Raw genomic sequence first — 17964 nt, 5'->3', positions numbered from 1 at the left:
GGACCAGGAACCAATCAATGCAGGTCAGCAAGCATAGGGTGTGAGGGGTGAGTGGGATTTGGCGCATCTTAGGGTATCAGTAGTTGATTTTGGATAAGCTCAAATTCACAGGGGACGGAAGGTGGGAGGACAGCCCGGAGAACATTGGAATTAATCGAGTCTGCAAAGTAAAGGCGGCATGGATGAAGGTCAAAGCAGCAGGTGGGAACTGGCATTCATTGCTGGAGCGGTTGCGAGGTCAGAAACTGTGCTCTGGGACAAACTGGAAAAATCAACAATTGCTCTCCATACTACAGAAAGATATGGGAGATTAAAATTATGTATATTTCTATAAAATATATCAATTCACACAAAATGGGATTTTTGGAGGCTTATCCACTCCCAAACTGTTGTATTAGGAAATGCTTAAAACTTCACCTTCAAGGTCCTCATCTCTTGCCTTGTCAGCAAGTTCAGAGGAAGAAACACTTTCTCGACATAAAGCACAGTCTTCGAGTGCAGGACTTCTCAATGTCTGGTCACCTGAAACAAACAAGACAATGGCAGTGGAACAAACCCACATAATTAGACTTGGAAGCTCAATTAATGGCTTTTGAAGTCACATTCTCAATGACAGATCAGGTCTTTACTAAATCATAGAATCATAGAGGTTTATAGCATGGAAACAGGCCTTTCAGCCCAACTTGTCCATGCAGCCCAGTTTTTACTATTAATCTAGTCCTAATTGCCTGCGTTTGGCCCATAACTCTCTATATACCAATCTTACCCATGTAGCTGTCTAAATGCTTTTTGAAAGACAAAATTGTCTTTACTACTACCTCTGGCAGCTTGTTCCAGACACTCACCACCGTGTGTGAAAAAATAGCCCCTCTGGACCCTTTTGTATCTCTCATCTTAAACCTATGCCCTCTAGTTTTAGGCTCCCCTACTTTTGGGAAAAGATGTTGACTATCTACTGTATCTGTGCCCCTCATTATTTCATAGACTTCTATAAGATCACCCCTAAGCCTCCTACGCTCCAGAGAAAAATGTCCCAATCTATTCAGCCTCTCTCTATTACTCAGAGATTCAGATTTCTCCATTGTTTGACCTGTAAGTTTCACACACTGCAAGCAGTGTTTGATGTGGCTCAGTTGAACTCTGAGTCAGAAGGTTCTGGGTTCAGGTTCCATTACAGGACTCGAGCACAGAGATACAAACTGAGACACCAGTGCACCGCTCAGGGAGTGCTGCACCATCAGAAGTGCCATCTTTCTGATGAGAAATCAAACCGTGGCCTAGTCTGCTCTCTTGGGTGGATGAAGATGATCTTATGATACTATTTTGAAGAGCTGGGGAGTCCCCCCTTGTGTCCTGGCCAATTTTTATCGTTCAACCAACATCACAGAAGGAGATTACCCGTTCAATATCACATTTCTGTTTGTGGGTTCAAATTGGCTTCCACATTTCCTATTTATCAACTATAGCTCAGCCTTCAACACCATTATTCCTACGAAGCTCATCTCCAAACTCCGTGGCTTGGGGCTTGGCTCCTCCCTCTGCAACTGGATCCTGAACTTCTTAACCCACAGACCGCAGTCTGTATAGATAGGCAATAACACCTCCTCCATGATCATCCTCAATACCAGTGCCCCACAAGGCTGTGTCCTCAGCCCTTTACTGTACTCCTTATACACCAATGACCGTGTGGCCAAATTCCCCTCCAATTCGATTTTCAAGTTTGCTGAAACTCAGCAGACCTCTGCCTGCATCTGTGGAGAGTTAACATTCCCATTCTAGTAGTGGGTTGGATCTCAAACAATGACGAGACAGAGTACAGGAATGAGATAGAGAATCTGGTGAACTGGTGCGGCAACAATAATTTCTCCCTCAATGTCAACAAAACGAAGGATATAGCCATTGACTTCAGAAAGCGTAAAGGAGAACATGCCCCTGTTTCCATCATGGGGACGAGGTAGAAATGGTCGAGAGCTTCAAGTTTCACCAACAACCTGTCTTGGTCCCCCCACGCCGACACTATAGTTAAGAAAGCCCACCAACGCTTCTAGTTTCTCAGAAGACTAAGGAAATTTGGCATGTCCACTATGACTCTTACCAACTTTTACAGAAGCACCATAGAAAGCATCCTTTCTGGTTATATCACAGCTGGTATGGCTCCTGCTCTGTCCAAGTTCGCAAGAAACCACAAAGGGTCGTGAACGAAGCCCAGTCCATCACTCAAACCAGCCTCCCACCCGTTGACACTGTCTACACTTCCTGCTGCCTCGGAAAAGCAGCCAGCCAGCATATGTAAGGACCCCATGTATCCGTTGGGAAAAAGATACAAAAGTCTGAGGACGTGTACTAACCGACTCAAGAACAGCTTCTTCCCTGGTACCATCAGACTTTTGAATGGACCTACCTCACATTAAGTTGATCTTTTTCTACACCCTAGCTTTGACTATAACACTACATTCTGCACTCTCTCATTTCCTTCTCTATGAATGGTATGCTTGGTCCGTATAGCGCGCAAGAAACAATACTTTTCACTGTATGCTAATACATGTGACAATAAGAAATCAAATCAAATACATTTCTTACATTACAGCAATGACTACACAAAATGTACTTTGGTAGGAGTTCTGAAGGGAAGTCAGACTAGAATGGGAATGTTAACTCTCCACAGATGCAGGCAGAGGTCTGCTGAGTTTCCAACACTTTCAGTTATTTAGAAAGTACTTTTTTGGCTGTAAAGCACTTTGGGACATGACAAGACATTACATGAATGCAAGCCTTTCCTTTTCTCCTCCTCATTATTGGGAACAGAGAACCAACACGATTAATCATCCAGGTACCTACTTCCTCCATCAGTTGCCGAGTTGGAGATCAGCGGTAAAGAGTGCGTTCCCCACTACTTATTATCTTGCAGTTCATTATCTTGCTGCCCAAGATTTCCTCAGCATCATTGGACTACTGGACGAGGGAGGCTCCTTACGCCATAACACAGAGGTACAGAAAACAGTGATATGCTTTCTCTCTGTGGAAATTCCACTCGTAAAATGTGCCCTCTTGCAATGGCTACGTTAATTAAGGCAGTTGAGCTGCACAAATGGGATTGTTCAAGACTGAATTGATAAAGAAGTCATAGAAGTAGTAATATAAGCCAATTGATATAGAAGCCATGGGTTGTCTTTATTCCAATCGCTCTTATTCCAATCACTTACACCTCCAACAGAAATCTTCACACAGATTTGAAAGATATTTAATTGAACCTTAAATTACTTTTACTGCTGATGTAGATGGTTTATAATCTGAAAATTGAGATATTTAGCGATAACAGTGTTTTCAATTTCAATAGCCACTGCTGGATCACAAAGTGAATTTTAGAAATGGGTTCTATACTATACAGGTAAATATATCTAAACTCTAGAACATTTTGCAGCTTAGTAAACATCCGTGCAGAGAACAGGCAAGTTAACGTTTCATAACTCCAGGATTAAAATTGGCTCATTACCTATCTTCTCCGTCCTGCTCCCCTCATATTCTAACTTTGTTGCCATGACCTCAAACAGGGTTTTAAGGATGCTTCGCAAGTCACTTGCATAGTTAGTTTGCAGCTGATCAGCAACACCTGAAACGTTGAGAGAGATTTTTTAATGACAGCACATGTAATGTCCTGCTCAGAGGCTGGTTATAAAATAAGGAGCCATTGGATCTCAATGCACCACCCGCAGTCAGACACTGGTGAGCAAATATGGGGAAAAACAGGTCTCACCTCATTTCCTCACCGTATCCCGAAAGTGTCGGTTATCTCCCAATTTGGATGTTCCGACTTGTGATATTTGTCAATGATTCCATTAATGCAATGGCCTGAATCTTGCAGTCAGTGGTGCAGCACTCCCAGCACCCCATCAGCCTCCCTGAGCACCGACTTCTTTCTCTCCCTGCACCCCACCCCGCAGCTGCCTCTGCTCGGTGCCTGCTATGTGCACCCCTCATCAGAAGCAACATAAAAGGCGATGCGAGTTCTGGGCAATCAGTCCAAGTTTCTGATTGACAGATCCTGGTGGAGCCATCAGCAAGCGCTTCTCTGGAGCCCATTCAAGCATACAGCAGCTTCTCTGGATTTGAGCGTAAGTGGGCTCCCCAGAAGAGCGGTTGCAGCCCTCAAAAGCAGCAAACGTCTCAACTACTGGGACTTGAAGATCCAGGTCATTTAATCCATCATGACAGCCCTTCAATTTTGAAGGCCTTTTCTTGAAAAGAGAGGGGGGTGGTGTTGTTGAGATCCAATTTACAATATTGTTTATGATCCACAAACTCGCCAATACAGTGTCGAGAAATAATGAAGCAGTGGAATTTAAAATCATTAATCCAAAGCTAAATATCTTGCATTTATATTCCACCATTAATATAGAAAATAATGACTAAGACACATTGGCACAAGAAAAATAAAAACTATTATGTTTCTTTGGGAAAGGATAAAGTATTAATCAGAACTTGAAGTATCACATACTTATAAAATTGCTACAGGGCTGAGGTAGTGTGTGCATCATCAAATCCTACAATCAGAGAGTTGGTTTTTCAATAAATGCATTTGTCAAAATGTGACTATTTTCCCCCCGATCAGGCGGGTATCATACCTGGACCATTCAATACCCTTAATGCATCCAAACCAGGGTTTGCTTTTATTCTTTATAGGATATGAGTGCTGCCGGCTAGGCCAGAATTTGCTGCTCATCCCTAATTGCCCTCGAGACGGTGGTGTTCATAGAATCCCTACACTGCAGAAGGAGGCCACTCGGCCCATCGAGTCTGCACTGACTCAGCATTTTACCCAGGCGACTGTGAGGAACGGTGATATATATCCAAGTCAGAATGGTGTGTGGCTTGGAGGGGAACCTGCAGGTGGTGGTGTTCCCAGGTATCTGCTGCCCTTGTCCTTCTAGGTGGTAGAAGTCGTGGGTTTGAAATCCCACTCATTTTTAGTCTGGAAGCAAGGTATTCTTGATCCATAGGGGCTGTTTAAGATTTATATGTGAGATCGAAGTACTTAATTAAACAGTGCCCTACACCTATGTACCTAAACAAACTATTAACAGATTTCCCTATCTTTTAAACATTAAACTGTACAACACAAATGATTTCAGGATAAATCAAATAAAAAGCAGATTTTCCACAATTTTTATTACCCATGATACGAGAGGTCCCTATTTTAGAACCTCCAACAATGTTCTCAAGCAAGCATTCCTTTCTGACAATTGATGACGAATGTCGACCCATTTTATCTTAAAGATCTTTTTTCTCTAGCTTTGTAGCTTTTTTAAAATCATGTCCTCTGCAGCTGTAAGTAGATCTTTTCCGTTTTTTATCCTAATTGTTGCTGTGCCGTCTGCTAGCAGTCCTTTCATTGCTACTTCAATGGCTTAAATGGGGTTTTGTTTATTTTTACGCCGTGATCTGTTATGATCTTGCATTGTGAGGGTGAAGATTAATCGACAAGTCAAAGTCAGGTGGTTCCTCCTCAGGAAAAAAAAAAATCGAAGGATTCATTTTCAGTTTTAGTTTAGAAGGAGGTGGACACCAAGCTGGAAAGCAGTGTTTCTCTCTCTCTCTCTCTCCCTGGTTTTGGAAATTCTGCTGTTAGCTGGAAACAAGGTTCTTGGACTTCCTGGAGTAGAAAATCTGCTGTTGGTGGTTGGCTTGGCTCAAGTCTCCCTGGTGTTTTGGGAAGCTGTTCTGACTCCAAGCTTGTCTGCATGTGCCTCAAGAGAACTGCAGCATCCAGCCAAAGGACTAAATTCCAATATCACAATCCAAAGATGTGCAGGTTCGGTGGATTGACGATGCTAAATTGCCCCTTAGTGTCCCAAGATGTGTGGGTTAGGGGATTAGTGGGGTAAATACATAGGGATATGGGGATAAGACCTGGGTAAGATGCTCTGTAGGAGAGTTGGTGCAGATTCAATGGGCCGAACGGATTTTGTGAAAAGTATCAACGTGCATCATAAAGATGCCTGCTAGTTTCTCCTTGCGATATGAACAGAACATTGCTGGGTCTGTCTTTAGCTGAATACAACCCGTTTTCAACAGGATGGACTAACTGAGAAATACCACACTTTTTATGCATCAATAAACAATATTTCCATACTTTCCCTTCTACATCGCTTTAAGTGGTTTCAAAAACAGCTCCCTCTGAAATTTCTCACCCTGCAAAAATGCGCCTTTTTTGTCAATCAATTGACATTCCCAGGAATATATTGCTAAAAGAGCTCAGAAAACCTCCAAGCTCACTTTTCACTGATACCCTGATCACCAAACTTCTCTTCCAAGCCCCGAGTTCTTAGTCTAGCTTTAGCCTTATACATGCCATCAGGAAGTATCCTTCTGTGCATATCCAACAGTTACTTTTGGATTTCTCCCATAAACTATTTGATAGGCACTGTAGCCCCCAACCATTTGAATTGAATTCTTCACTTGTACTGACCATAGCAGGGCGACCATAGAGGTCGGTTTACAGCTCAGTTGGTCAGCTGAGGCTTTGTGAAGCCTCTCATCAATTTCTTTCACAAACCCCATTACTAAAGGAACTTTCCAATGTTGTGTTCGTTACTGCAATCTTTATATTTTCACACACTCTTTTTAATTATTTGTTGGCAAATTTCTCCCCCATTATCAGTTAGGAATTTAGCCAGTGTTCCCTGCCCAGTCTCTATCTATTTTCCATCATCTTCTCCACAACACTTTTTTAACATGGTGATTGAAAATGTTAAGGCTTATTAAGGGGATACAATAATGTTCCATAGAAACCCTACAGTGCAAAAGGAGGCCATTCAGCCCATTGAGTCTGCACTGACTCTCTGAAAGAACATCTTATCCAAGCCCATACCCACCCCCTCATTCCCCATAACCCCACGTATTTACCATGGTTAATCCATCTAACCCGCACATCTTTGGACTGTGGGAGGAAACCCACAGAGACAAGGGGAGAACTTGCAATCCCCACACAGTCACCCAAGGTCTGAATCGAATCCAGGTTCCTAGTGCTGAGGCAGCAGTGCTAACCACAGTGCCACCGTGCCATCCCAATTGTGTAAACTTACTAACTTCCTCAAAACATGTTCCCCGCTGTGTTCCAGATCTAATTTTATTTGAGCCTTTTTCGTAGAAGGCTTACTCAGTAGCAAGGGTGTTTCACTGTATGCTACATCTGGCGCTGATAATGTTTTACCCCGGCTATATTACACTGAATCACCACTTCCTTTAATGACTTTAATGCATTATCACTCCTGAACCTGATAATGGGGGAGAAACTTGCCAACAAATAATTAAAAAGAGTGTGTGAAAATATAAAGATTGCAGTAACGAACAAAACATTGGAAAGTTCCTTTAGTAATAGGGTTTGTGAAAGAAATTGATGAGAGGCTTCACAAAGCCTTAGCTGACCAACTCAAGAGAATCCAGGTAACACTTTAACCATCCCACTCCACAAACAGTGGATGTACACCCACTGTCTAACACAGTGCGATTGAATGGGTCTGCCACCAGATCACCCATTACCAGGCTAAAGTTTTGGTGAGCAGTAAATTCCTTCTGACTGATCAGTGTCATCACCTTCCTGTTCCAAACCTTCCTGGGCATTTCAAAAGCCCTGTTATTCTGTTCCAGACATTTCATCACATAACGATGTTGAGTCACATCTGGAACACTTTTTGCCATTCCTCGGTTATTCCTGGGGTTTATTCTGCTATAGTTACCCAATTTTCCTGGGTATTCGATTGGTTATAAAGTGCTTTGGGACATCAACCTGTTGCGAAGACACTACAAACCAGCCTCCCATCCATTGACTCTGTCTACACTTCCCGCTGCCTTGGCAAAGCAGCCAGCATAATTAAGGACCCCACGCACCCCGGACATTCTCTCTCCCATCTTCTTCCTTCGGGAAAAAGATATAAAAGTCTGAGGTCATGTACCAACCGACTCAAGAACAGCTTCTTCCCTGCTGCTGTCAGACTTTTGAATGGACTTACCTTGCATTAAATTGATCTTTCTCTACTCCCTAGCTATGACTGTAACACTACATTCTGCACTCTCTCCTTTCCTTCTCTATGAACGTATGTTTTGTCTGTATAGCGCGCAAGAAACAATACTTTTCACCCGTATGTTAATACATGTGACAATAATAAATCAAATCAAATATTAGGGAAGTTTTCCTTTTGTTTGAGTTTCCAAAGAGCAAAGTGTTAAATTGCCATAAATCTTTCAGCATTTCCGACGGAAATATAATACCCCTGCTGTTTAATGGGACGCATCATTATCTGTTGGAGCTCCCAAAAGAATCTCTATCCTCAGTTATTTTGCATCGATTCACCCCATATCTAAACCATCTCAAAATCCTGCCAGCATTGAATCCTTCACCTTTTGTTATACTGTTGAATGTTCCATTGGCACCAAGAAACGAGTGGCTGGAAATGAATATTTTCCCCAAAAATGTTTTCAAATCTTTATCTGTTTGAAATTCTTTCTGAGAATCGAATTCTAATCAAGACCAGCAGCATATCCATGTTTGACACTTGAGGAGAATTTGACAATTTGAAAGCAAGCACTGATTCCTATGTTCCTCTGAATTAGGGATCTCCAAATAGAATTTCTGCACCTTCCAAATAACTTGTTAAATTCCACGATATATTCTTCTATGGAATAATCATTCACCCCTCTAAATTTAGCAAGTCGCATATGCATTTAATCAAACATTCTTATAAATTTTATCCATCAATTTTAAGAGATTATCCAAATCTTCCTCAGTGTCCAGACAATGACCATCTAGCTCCAAAAGGACTCTGCACCTGATCCTGCTTTGTGTGGGAAGTGAAAGTGCCAAAGCCATACTTTAATCTTTTTCAGTAAGGATGTAACTCATGTCCATAAATCCACTTCATTCTTCCATTGATCATAAGGTTCAGCTTCATTAGAACAATGGTGGAAAATCATACCCTGATACTTCATGCTTGGTTTTAGCCATTCTTCACCAAAGTAACTACAATTACAACCCTTATGTCTGAAAATATCTTCACCTTTAGACCAACCATTATTTGCTACCAATATTAGTAGAATCCAAACTGATTGGTGAAGTTAAAATCAAGACAGAGAGTTTAACTTTACTGAGAGAGTTTATTGACTTTGTTTGCTCTCATACCTCTTCTCCTCCCCCACTCCCAGTGTTCCAGTTGTCTGTGTATCTTAACAAGATACACAATATAATTAAAAAGGTAAAGTCACCATGGTCCCAGATGACTATAGGCTATAATTAGTGGTGATTTAACCTGAGGATCGCCACACCTCAGGCGAGGGGCAAGGTCGAGAAGGCTGAATAATCTCAACCGGTACAGGGATTGAACCTGCGCTGTTGGCGTTGCTCTGCAACACTAAGCAGCTGTCTAGCCAGCTGGGACAGCATGGTGGCACAATGGTTAGCACTGATGCCTCATAGCGCCAGGGACCTGGGTTTGATTCCTGCTTGGGTCACTGTCCGTGTGGAGTTTGCACATTCTCCCCGTGTCTGCGTGGGTTTCCTCCGGGTGCTCCAATTTCCTCCCACAGTCTGAGACACGTACTGGTTAAGTGCATTGACCCGAACAGGTGCCGTAGTGTGGCGTCTGGGGGAATTTCGCTGTAACTTCATTGCAGTGTTAATGTAAGCCTTACTTGTGACTAATAAATAAACTTTAACTTAGCTAAACTGACCCCCACAATATAACATAATACATTTGACATACATCATACATTTGAGGATTGGGCAGAAGAGGAAGCAATGTCAACAGTTTGAGACCAGGTAAACCAGGCTTATATTTCATAGGATTTTGAAGAATTAGATGATTTGATTGAAATATAGATTGTTTTTTTGACAGGATAGATATTGGGAATATCTTTTTCCTGGGGTGGGGAACATAGAACTAGGACCACAACTTCAGAATAAGTCAGCCAGTCAGGACTGAGACAAAAAGACATTTCTTCATTCAAAAAGATTGTGGAACTTTGGAATTCTCTACCTCAGAGTGCTGTGGGTGCTTAATGAGTATATTCAAGACAAAGATTGACAGTTTTTTGGATTACAAAGGGAATCAAGGGGTGTGTGGATAGGGCAGAAAAATGGTATTGAAGAAGAAAATCAACCATATCCCATTGAATGGTGACGCAGGCTTGAAGGGCTGAATGATCCACTACAGCTTCTATTTCTTATTTAACTTTATCTTATAAAATGTTGATTGACAAATACATACATGAACATTTACAGGGGATTCTTTTCCCACTACTGCTCTAAGCAGCAGTTCTGAAGCATCGCAGAACCACAAGTATGAAAGCAGGACAGCGTGAATGAAAGCAGGCCTTGCCAGCTATAGGAAGATCAATAAAATACATTTCCTCTTGAGTTACCATTATAGCCCTGCTAAATGCGTCATGTTGGCTGGATATTTTTATTAACTTATTACACCTAACTGATAGGGCAAAAGTAGTTTGAAACAGAAGTTTAACTGGTATGGAAAGGAAAGATAGTGGAACGACAAATTAAATTCAACAGATTTCAAACAGGTAATGGAATGGTAGTTTGCCATCATGAAGTAGTTAGCAGGTTACCTGATTAAGAAGTAGAAGCCTCTGTCTGATCAACTACCATTCCATTATTTGATACCAGATTCTACACAAGTGTGACTGTTTCAATGATTACTGCACCTTGGTCAATGGTTACCATGCATGGTGTGATCTCCTCGTTTCTCATTCTTAGTAAATGAACATAGCTGTGTTTGGACAAACCCCTAAAAACTACAGCAGTGACTGTTTGAGACATAAAACACCAGAAGTCCTGGCGTACAGAGCAATTGTCTTCAGCACACTCCAGTACTGCAGTGAGACCTAATCTGCGCATCAGCGACACACAAGAGTGCTCGAGGAACTCCATCAGCAATGCGTCCACTGAATCATCTGGATTCAACAGGAGGACCGAATGAATGCCAGTGTCATTCTTGAAGCCAACTCCACAAGGATTCAGGCAAAACTCCTGCAAAATGGACAGGGTACTGTATCGATGGGTGGAAAGCATCTTCTCCACCAATGTTGTTTTCTCAACTCTCAAATGGCCAGCGTACCAGGGTGAGAGAGAGAGGAGGTTTTGGGACTGGGAGAAGCTTGCTACCAATCATTCATAGGAACACAGAATTTAGGAGCAGTAGGCCATTCAGCCTTTGAGTCTGCTCTTCCATTCAACATGATCATGGTTGGTCGAGTTGTAGACTCCACTTTCCTGTCTGTGCCCCATAAGCCCCATGTATTAAAAATCGAACTCAGCTTTGAATAAACTGAATGACCCAATTTTCACTGCTTTCTAGAGATGAGAATTCCAAAGACTAGTGTTAGAACCATAGAACCATAGAAAACTACAGCTCAGAAACAGGCCTTTTGGCCCTTCTTGTCTGTGCCGAACCATTTTATGCCTAGTCCCACTGACCTGCACTTGGACCATATCCCTCCACACCCCTCTCATCCATGAATCCGTCCAAGTTTTTCTTAAATGTTAAAAGTGACCCCGCATTTACCACTTTATCCGGCAGCTCATTCCACACTCCCACCACTCTCTGCGTGAAGAAGCCCCCCCTAATATTCCCTTTAAACTTTTCTCCTTTCACCCTTAACCCATGCCCTCTGGTTTTTTTCTCCCCTAGCCTCAGCGGAAAAAGCCTGCTTGCATTCACTCTATCTATACCCATCAAAATCTTATACACCTCTATCAAATCTCCCCTCAGAGAAAAACCATTTCTCATCATCGGTGATAGTGGTTAGCACTGTTGCCTCACAGCACCAAGGACCCGGGTTTGATTCCAGCCTTGGGCAACTGTGTGGAGTTTGCACGTCTGCGTGGGTTTCCCCCGGGTGCTCCAGTTTCCTCCCACAGTCCAATGTTGTGCGGGTTAGGTGGATTGGCCAAGCTAAATTGCCACTTCCTCCCCAAAGATGTGCAGGTTAGGTGGATAACCACGGTAAATGCATGGTGTTCCAGCGGGTGGCTGGGTAAGTTGCTCTCTCCGAGTCGATGCAGACTAGACGGGCCGAATGGCCTCCTTCTGCTATAGAGGGATTCTATAGATCCATATCAAAAGAGAAACCTCTTATTTTTAAACTGCATCTCAGAGTTCGAGTCTCCCACACATCCTGGTATCCACCCTGTCAAGACTCCTCAGGATCCTATGTTTCAATATGGTCACACCTCATTCTTCTAAACTCCAATTGATATAGGTTCAAACTTGTCCAACCTTACTTCATAAAATATATCCTTCATCCCAGGCTTCATAAGCCTTTCATCTCAGCAATGGCAACAACTTGTCCATCAAGCTGCATCATGTTTTTGAGTCCAAATTTCACTATAAGGCAGAGTGTGGCAGAGAAGGAAAGAAAGGGAAGCAAATCCTGCACTCTGGATCCCACTACCCCCGTGGTAACTCTGCCCATGTGCCCAAAGATCTGTGGGTTGAGAATTGGCCTGTTCAGTCACGAGGATCATGGCAGAAACTCGCAAACCTGAATTGACGTCATCCTCAAATTGATGGAGAGCCAATGACGACATTGCTGAATATTTTACAATCCACTTGTTTCTTAGTCTACCCACATATTAAAACATATTAGAAACGTGACGACAAACACTATTAGAACTACAAGAGATTATGGCACACAAGGAGGCAAAGCAGGCAAATCTCTTAGTTTAAAATAAAAGAGTGCAGATACCTGCAATGCACACGAAAAGTCTGTGAATAAGATCATTGCTGCTATGGAAACGGGCTCGGATCTTTTCTCTCGTGGCAACTTTGGCAGCCAAAAGTGCGAGTTGGATCTCCTCTTGATCTACATCCTCGGAGGTGTAGGAACTTGAAGTCAGACTGCCAACGGGGCTGTAAAAACACAGCATTTGTTAACGCTGGCTGTGCTGTGAAGACCAGGTTTGAAAAACTATGAGGAAAATTATCAGTTTGCAACAAAGCAAAATGCTGGATATGCCGCCTAATTGATCAATTTCCAAACGTGTTTCAAACACCAGAGGTGGTGCGACAAAATTATAACCCTCGATAAAAGGCAGCATAGCTAATCAACTTGAAGAAAGGACTCTTAATTATAACATTTCAGAGAAGGCACACTTATTTTAAAAGAATATCCAAATCAAATGTAATAGCTGGTTTCATTCACCAAGTCCTATGCACACATTACCCTTTTGCTCACTGACCAACAATGACTCCCAATCCCATAATATCACGTTTTTAAAATTCACAACCTTGTTTTCAAAATCTTCCACCGTCGCTCCCCTCGTCATCTCTGGAATCTTTTACAACCCTCCAAGAACAGTACAATGCAATATGGCCTTTTCCTTCTACTCTCCCCTACTACTTCTGTCTACTCCTTAGACACACCTTAGAAGTACCTCTTTAACGAAACTTTTGATTATCTGTCTTACTATCTCCTTACGTGGCTTGATATCAAAATTTGTCTGTCAACACTCTTACTCGCTGGGGTGTTTTATTACTTAATTCATATAGTTGAATGCAAATTGTTGTTGCCCTTCCCTGGGGGCAAGGGTGGGCAGGAGGTGAAATCAAGTGAAAAGACTAACTGTTAACATCAGTTACATTTATCATTTACCAGGAGAAGCAAACGGAACCTCGATTAAATGTCTGCAGCAAGTGCCTGCAGCTCGAGGAGCTCCGGCTCTCAGTCAACGAACTAGAGTCCGACCTTCGGACACTGTGGTGTTTCCAAGGGGGAAAGTTATCTGGACACTTTGTTTCAGGAGACAGTCACACTCCCCTGGGCTAGGTTATTCACAGGGTCTATGGTCAGGGACAGAGGGGGTGCGAGTGTAAAAGGAGCAGGCACGGGCAGCCAGAAGGTAGCAATGGAGGCACCTCAGCCCTCGTAAACGTCCAGAAGGTTTGACGTCCTTGCATCTTGTGTGGACAAGTGCAGGAGTGTCAGGGAGAATGAGCAAACTGGCACGGCGGCGCTGGGCGCCATTCAAATGGGGGAGTGAAAGGAATGAAGTTGCAGTTTGGGTCTGTATAGTTTAGAAAATAGATAATGTTCTCCATTGCCTGCCTGGTGTTAGGGTTAAGAACATCTCCTTAGGGCTGGAGAGGAACTTAGTGGGGAAGAAAGGATCCAGTTGTCATGGCTACATAGGTACCAACAGCATAGATAGGTTTAAAAAGCATTTAGACAGTTACATGGGTACGATGGGTATAGAGGGATATGAGCCAAATGCAGGCAATTGGAAGTAGCTTAGCGGTTTTAAAAAAAAGGGCAGCATGGACAAGTTGGGCCAAAGGGCCTGTTTCCATGCTGTAAACCTCTATGACTAAGATAGAGGTTCTGCTGAAAATGAGCAGCTAAATACTAAAATTAAAAGCAAGGCTACACGTGGTAATAATATCTGGATTACTACCAACGCAACAAGCAAATTGGCATAGGGTAAATAAGATCAGAGAGTTGAATGTGTGGCTCAAAGACTGTTGTGGGAAAAATGGGTGTCAATTCATGGGGCACTGGCATCAGTACTGGGGAAAATGGGGCTGGAGGATGTTCAGTTTGGGATGATTATGTAAGTTAGAGAGAAATGACAAGGCAATTATACAGGGTAATGATAGTGTGTGAGGAAGGCTCAGTGCATATAGACATAAAGGTGCACCAGCAAATAAGGTCAGATTACGGAAAAATGGTAAAAAGGTAGAGGCTCTTTTTCTGCATAAAAAAATGGAGGAAGGATTAATAGCACAAGAAGTAATAAATGAGTATAATACGATAAGCATCACAGAGACATGGTTGCAAAGTGACCATGACTGGGACCTGAAAATTGGAAGGGAGTGGCATGTCGGAAGGACAGGAAGAAAGAAAGAGGAGATGGGTAAGCTTTGTTAAGAAAAGCACAAGATCAGTACGGTAGTGAGAAACAATCTTGCCTCGGAGGATCAAAATGTAGAAATAGAAATAGCAAGAAGTCACTGGTAGGAGTAGTTTATTGGTCTCCTAACTGTAGCTACATTGCAGAATAGCATATATATCAGGTAGTAATGGGAGTTTGTAAGGTACTGCAATAATCGTGGACTATTTTCATATAATCAGATGAAAGCAAAGGCAGTTTTGAGGATGCATTCATGAAATGTATTTTGTAGTTCTTCAGAACAATTTATTCAGGAATCAAGCAGGGAGCAGACTACTTTAGGCCTGGTAATATGCAATGAGGAAAAAAGTTAGCATGGAGGTGCAGCAAGTAATTAGGAAGGCAAACATTGGCTTTTGTATAAAAGCTACAACTGTACAGCTATTGGTGAGATTGCATCTGGAATACTGTGTACAGTTTTGGTCTTCTTACTTAAGCAGGGTGGCACAGTGGTTAGCACTGCTGCCTCAAAGCATCAGGGACCTGGGTTCAATTCCAGCCTGGGGTCATTGTCTGTGTGGAGTTTGCACATTCTCCCCATGTCTGCACGGGTTTCCTCTGGGTGCTCCGGTTTCCTCCCACTGTCCAAAGATGTGCAGGTTAGATGGATTGGCCATGCTAAATTGCTCTTTAGCTTCCCAAGATGTGTAGGTTAGGGGGTTAGCGGAATAAACATGTCAGGTGTGGGGTGGGCCTGGGTAAGCTGCTCAGTTGGAGGGTCAGTGCAGACTCAATGGGTCAAATGGCCTCCTTCTGCACTGTAGAGATTCAATGATCCTATTCCATATTTGCATTAGAAGCAGTCAGAGAAGATTCCTGGACTGATTTCTGAGATGAATGAGCTATCTTATGAGGAGAGATTAAGCAGGGTTGGGCCTGTGCTCATTGAAATTTAGAGGAATGATTTTATTGAAACGTAAGATTCTGAGAATGATCTTATCAACACATAAGATTCTGAGGGGGTTGACGAGGTAAGTACTGAGAGGATGTTTCCTTTCCTGGAGGAATCCAGAACAAAAGGACACTGTTTAAAAATAAGGGGTCTTCCATTTAAGAAAAAAGAGATAAGGAAAATGTCTTCTCTCAGTGTTGTTAGTCTTTGGAATTCTCTCCCATTGCAAGCAGTGGAAGCCTGGTCACTGAATATATCCAAGGCTGTTCACAATTTTTCATCTACAGAGGTGTCAAGGGTTATGGGGGCAGACAGGAAAGTGAAGTTAAGGCCAAATTCAGATCAGCCGTGATCTTATTGAATGGTGGAGCAGTTCCTATTTCTAATGATCTTATGGCCCAGTTGTGGAAAATGTTTTGAATAGTTCAGCTCCCTCCAAATAATGCACTGGGATATCACTCAATGAACTCAACGTTTGCTAAGTGCGTATCTGATCCTGATTCTAACTTCTCATCAGGAAAGTTCTAGAATCCATTATTGAATCTGTTATAGCAGGATACTTAGATAGTCACCATTTGACCTGGCACAGCCAATATGGCTTTGTGAAAGAGAAATAGTGCTTAACTAATCTGTTGGAGTTTTTTCACTAAATATCATTTAAGGTAGATAAGGAGAAACCAGTAGATGTGGTATACTTTGATTTCCAAAAAGCATCAAAGGTTACTACACAAGATACAAGAACACACAGTATAGGGGTAACACATTAACATGGGTAAAGGATTGGTTAGCTAACAAGAAGCACAAGACTATGGAGCACCCGGAGGAAAGCCACAGAGACATGGGGAGAACATGCAGACTCTGCACAGACAGTCACCAAACTGGGAATTGAACCTGGGTCCCTGGTGCTATGAGGCAGCAGTGCTAACCGATCTGGTTCACTAATGTCTTTAAGGAAGAAAATCTGCCGTCCTTACCTGGTCTGGCCTACATGTGACTCCAGAGTCACAGCAATATGGTTGACTCTCAACTGTCCTCGGGCAACTAAGGATGGGCAATATATGCTGGCCAGCCAGCAACGCCCATGTCCCATAAATGAATTTAAAAAACCATTGTGCCACCATGCTGCTCTAATGGAGATTATGGAGGGCAGACAGGAAAGTGGAGCTCAGACAACAACCAAATTAGTCATGATTGTATTGAATGATGGAGCAAGCTCAAGGGGCCGAATGGCCCACTCCTTCTGCTAAGATCCCGTGGAGGCCAAAGCACTGCAAGCTGAACCAGCCAGTTTTCAGCACAAATAGCAAACATTGGTATAATATACAAATGCTACTGCTAAAAAAGATGACTGAGCAAACAGTACAAATCTTTCCTTTCTCTTTCTGTATTTTGGCAGGTCACAACACCAATCACATCCCTTACCTTGATCAGAACAAAAAGAATGTGGGAACAATAAAATAAAATTCAAGTATAATTAAATATTAAAACTATTATACCTACGTTTTGGGGTAATCTAGCAAGGTAGGCTAAAACATTAGTTACCATTTCTTTAGGTCTCAAGAGTTATAGAACATAGAACAGTACAGCACAGAACAGGCCCTTCGGCCCACGATGTTGTGCCGAGCTTTATCTGAAACCAAGATCAAGCTATCCCACTCCCTATCATCCTGGTGTGCTCCATGTGCCTATCCAATAACCGCTTAAATGTTCCTAAAGTGTCTGACTCCACTATCACTGCAGGCAGTCCATTCCACACCCCAACCACTCTCTGCGTAAAGAACCTACCTCTGATATCCTTCCTATATCTCCCACCATGAACCCTATAGTTATGCCCCCTTGTAATAGCTCCATCCACTCGAGGAAATAGTCTTTGAGTTATGTTAGAGGAATGAGCTTTGGTGGGAAAGAGACTTTTAGTGGGGAGCAGGGAGGACTGTAACCTTTTATAAAAATGATGAATAATTTATGGAAAGTGTCACTATTCTTCAGTCTGTAACTATGCCTCTGTTACTGATAAAGCAGATTTATTGGGGGTTTACCAATGCCTTTCCTAACCAACCACTAGGAGGCATGAGTTATTGTCTGGGCCTCATCCATGCAGAATGGCCGATAATCACTC

General features: G+C 42.6%; 1 protein-coding gene across 2 annotated transcripts in view; it reads right to left on the bottom strand.

Annotated features, from left to right (window-relative positions):
• Positions 1-17964, bottom strand: part of zfyve28 (zinc finger, FYVE domain containing 28) — a 191415-nt gene that overhangs the window by 19669 nt on the left and 153782 nt on the right. Inside the window, exons 10-12 of one of the 2 annotated variants that reach the window (XM_078215171.1) lie at positions 12754-12917; positions 3494-3610; positions 418-522 (exon numbers count right to left, since the gene is read on the bottom strand). In XM_078215171.1, coding sequence (XP_078071297.1) covers positions 418-522; positions 3494-3610; positions 12754-12917 — 386 coding nt within the window. The remainder of the gene's footprint in view (positions 1-417; positions 523-3493; positions 3611-12753; positions 12918-17964) is intronic. The other variant, XM_078215172.1, reaches the window with a different exon arrangement.

Source organism: Mustelus asterias, chromosome 6 (genome assembly GCF_964213995.1).
Source record: "Mustelus asterias chromosome 6, sMusAst1.hap1.1, whole genome shotgun sequence".
NCBI lineage: Eukaryota > Metazoa > Chordata > Chondrichthyes > Carcharhiniformes > Triakidae > Mustelus > Mustelus asterias.
Note: the sequence above shows the minus strand (reverse complement) of the source record. Positions and strands in the feature narration are given on the sequence as shown.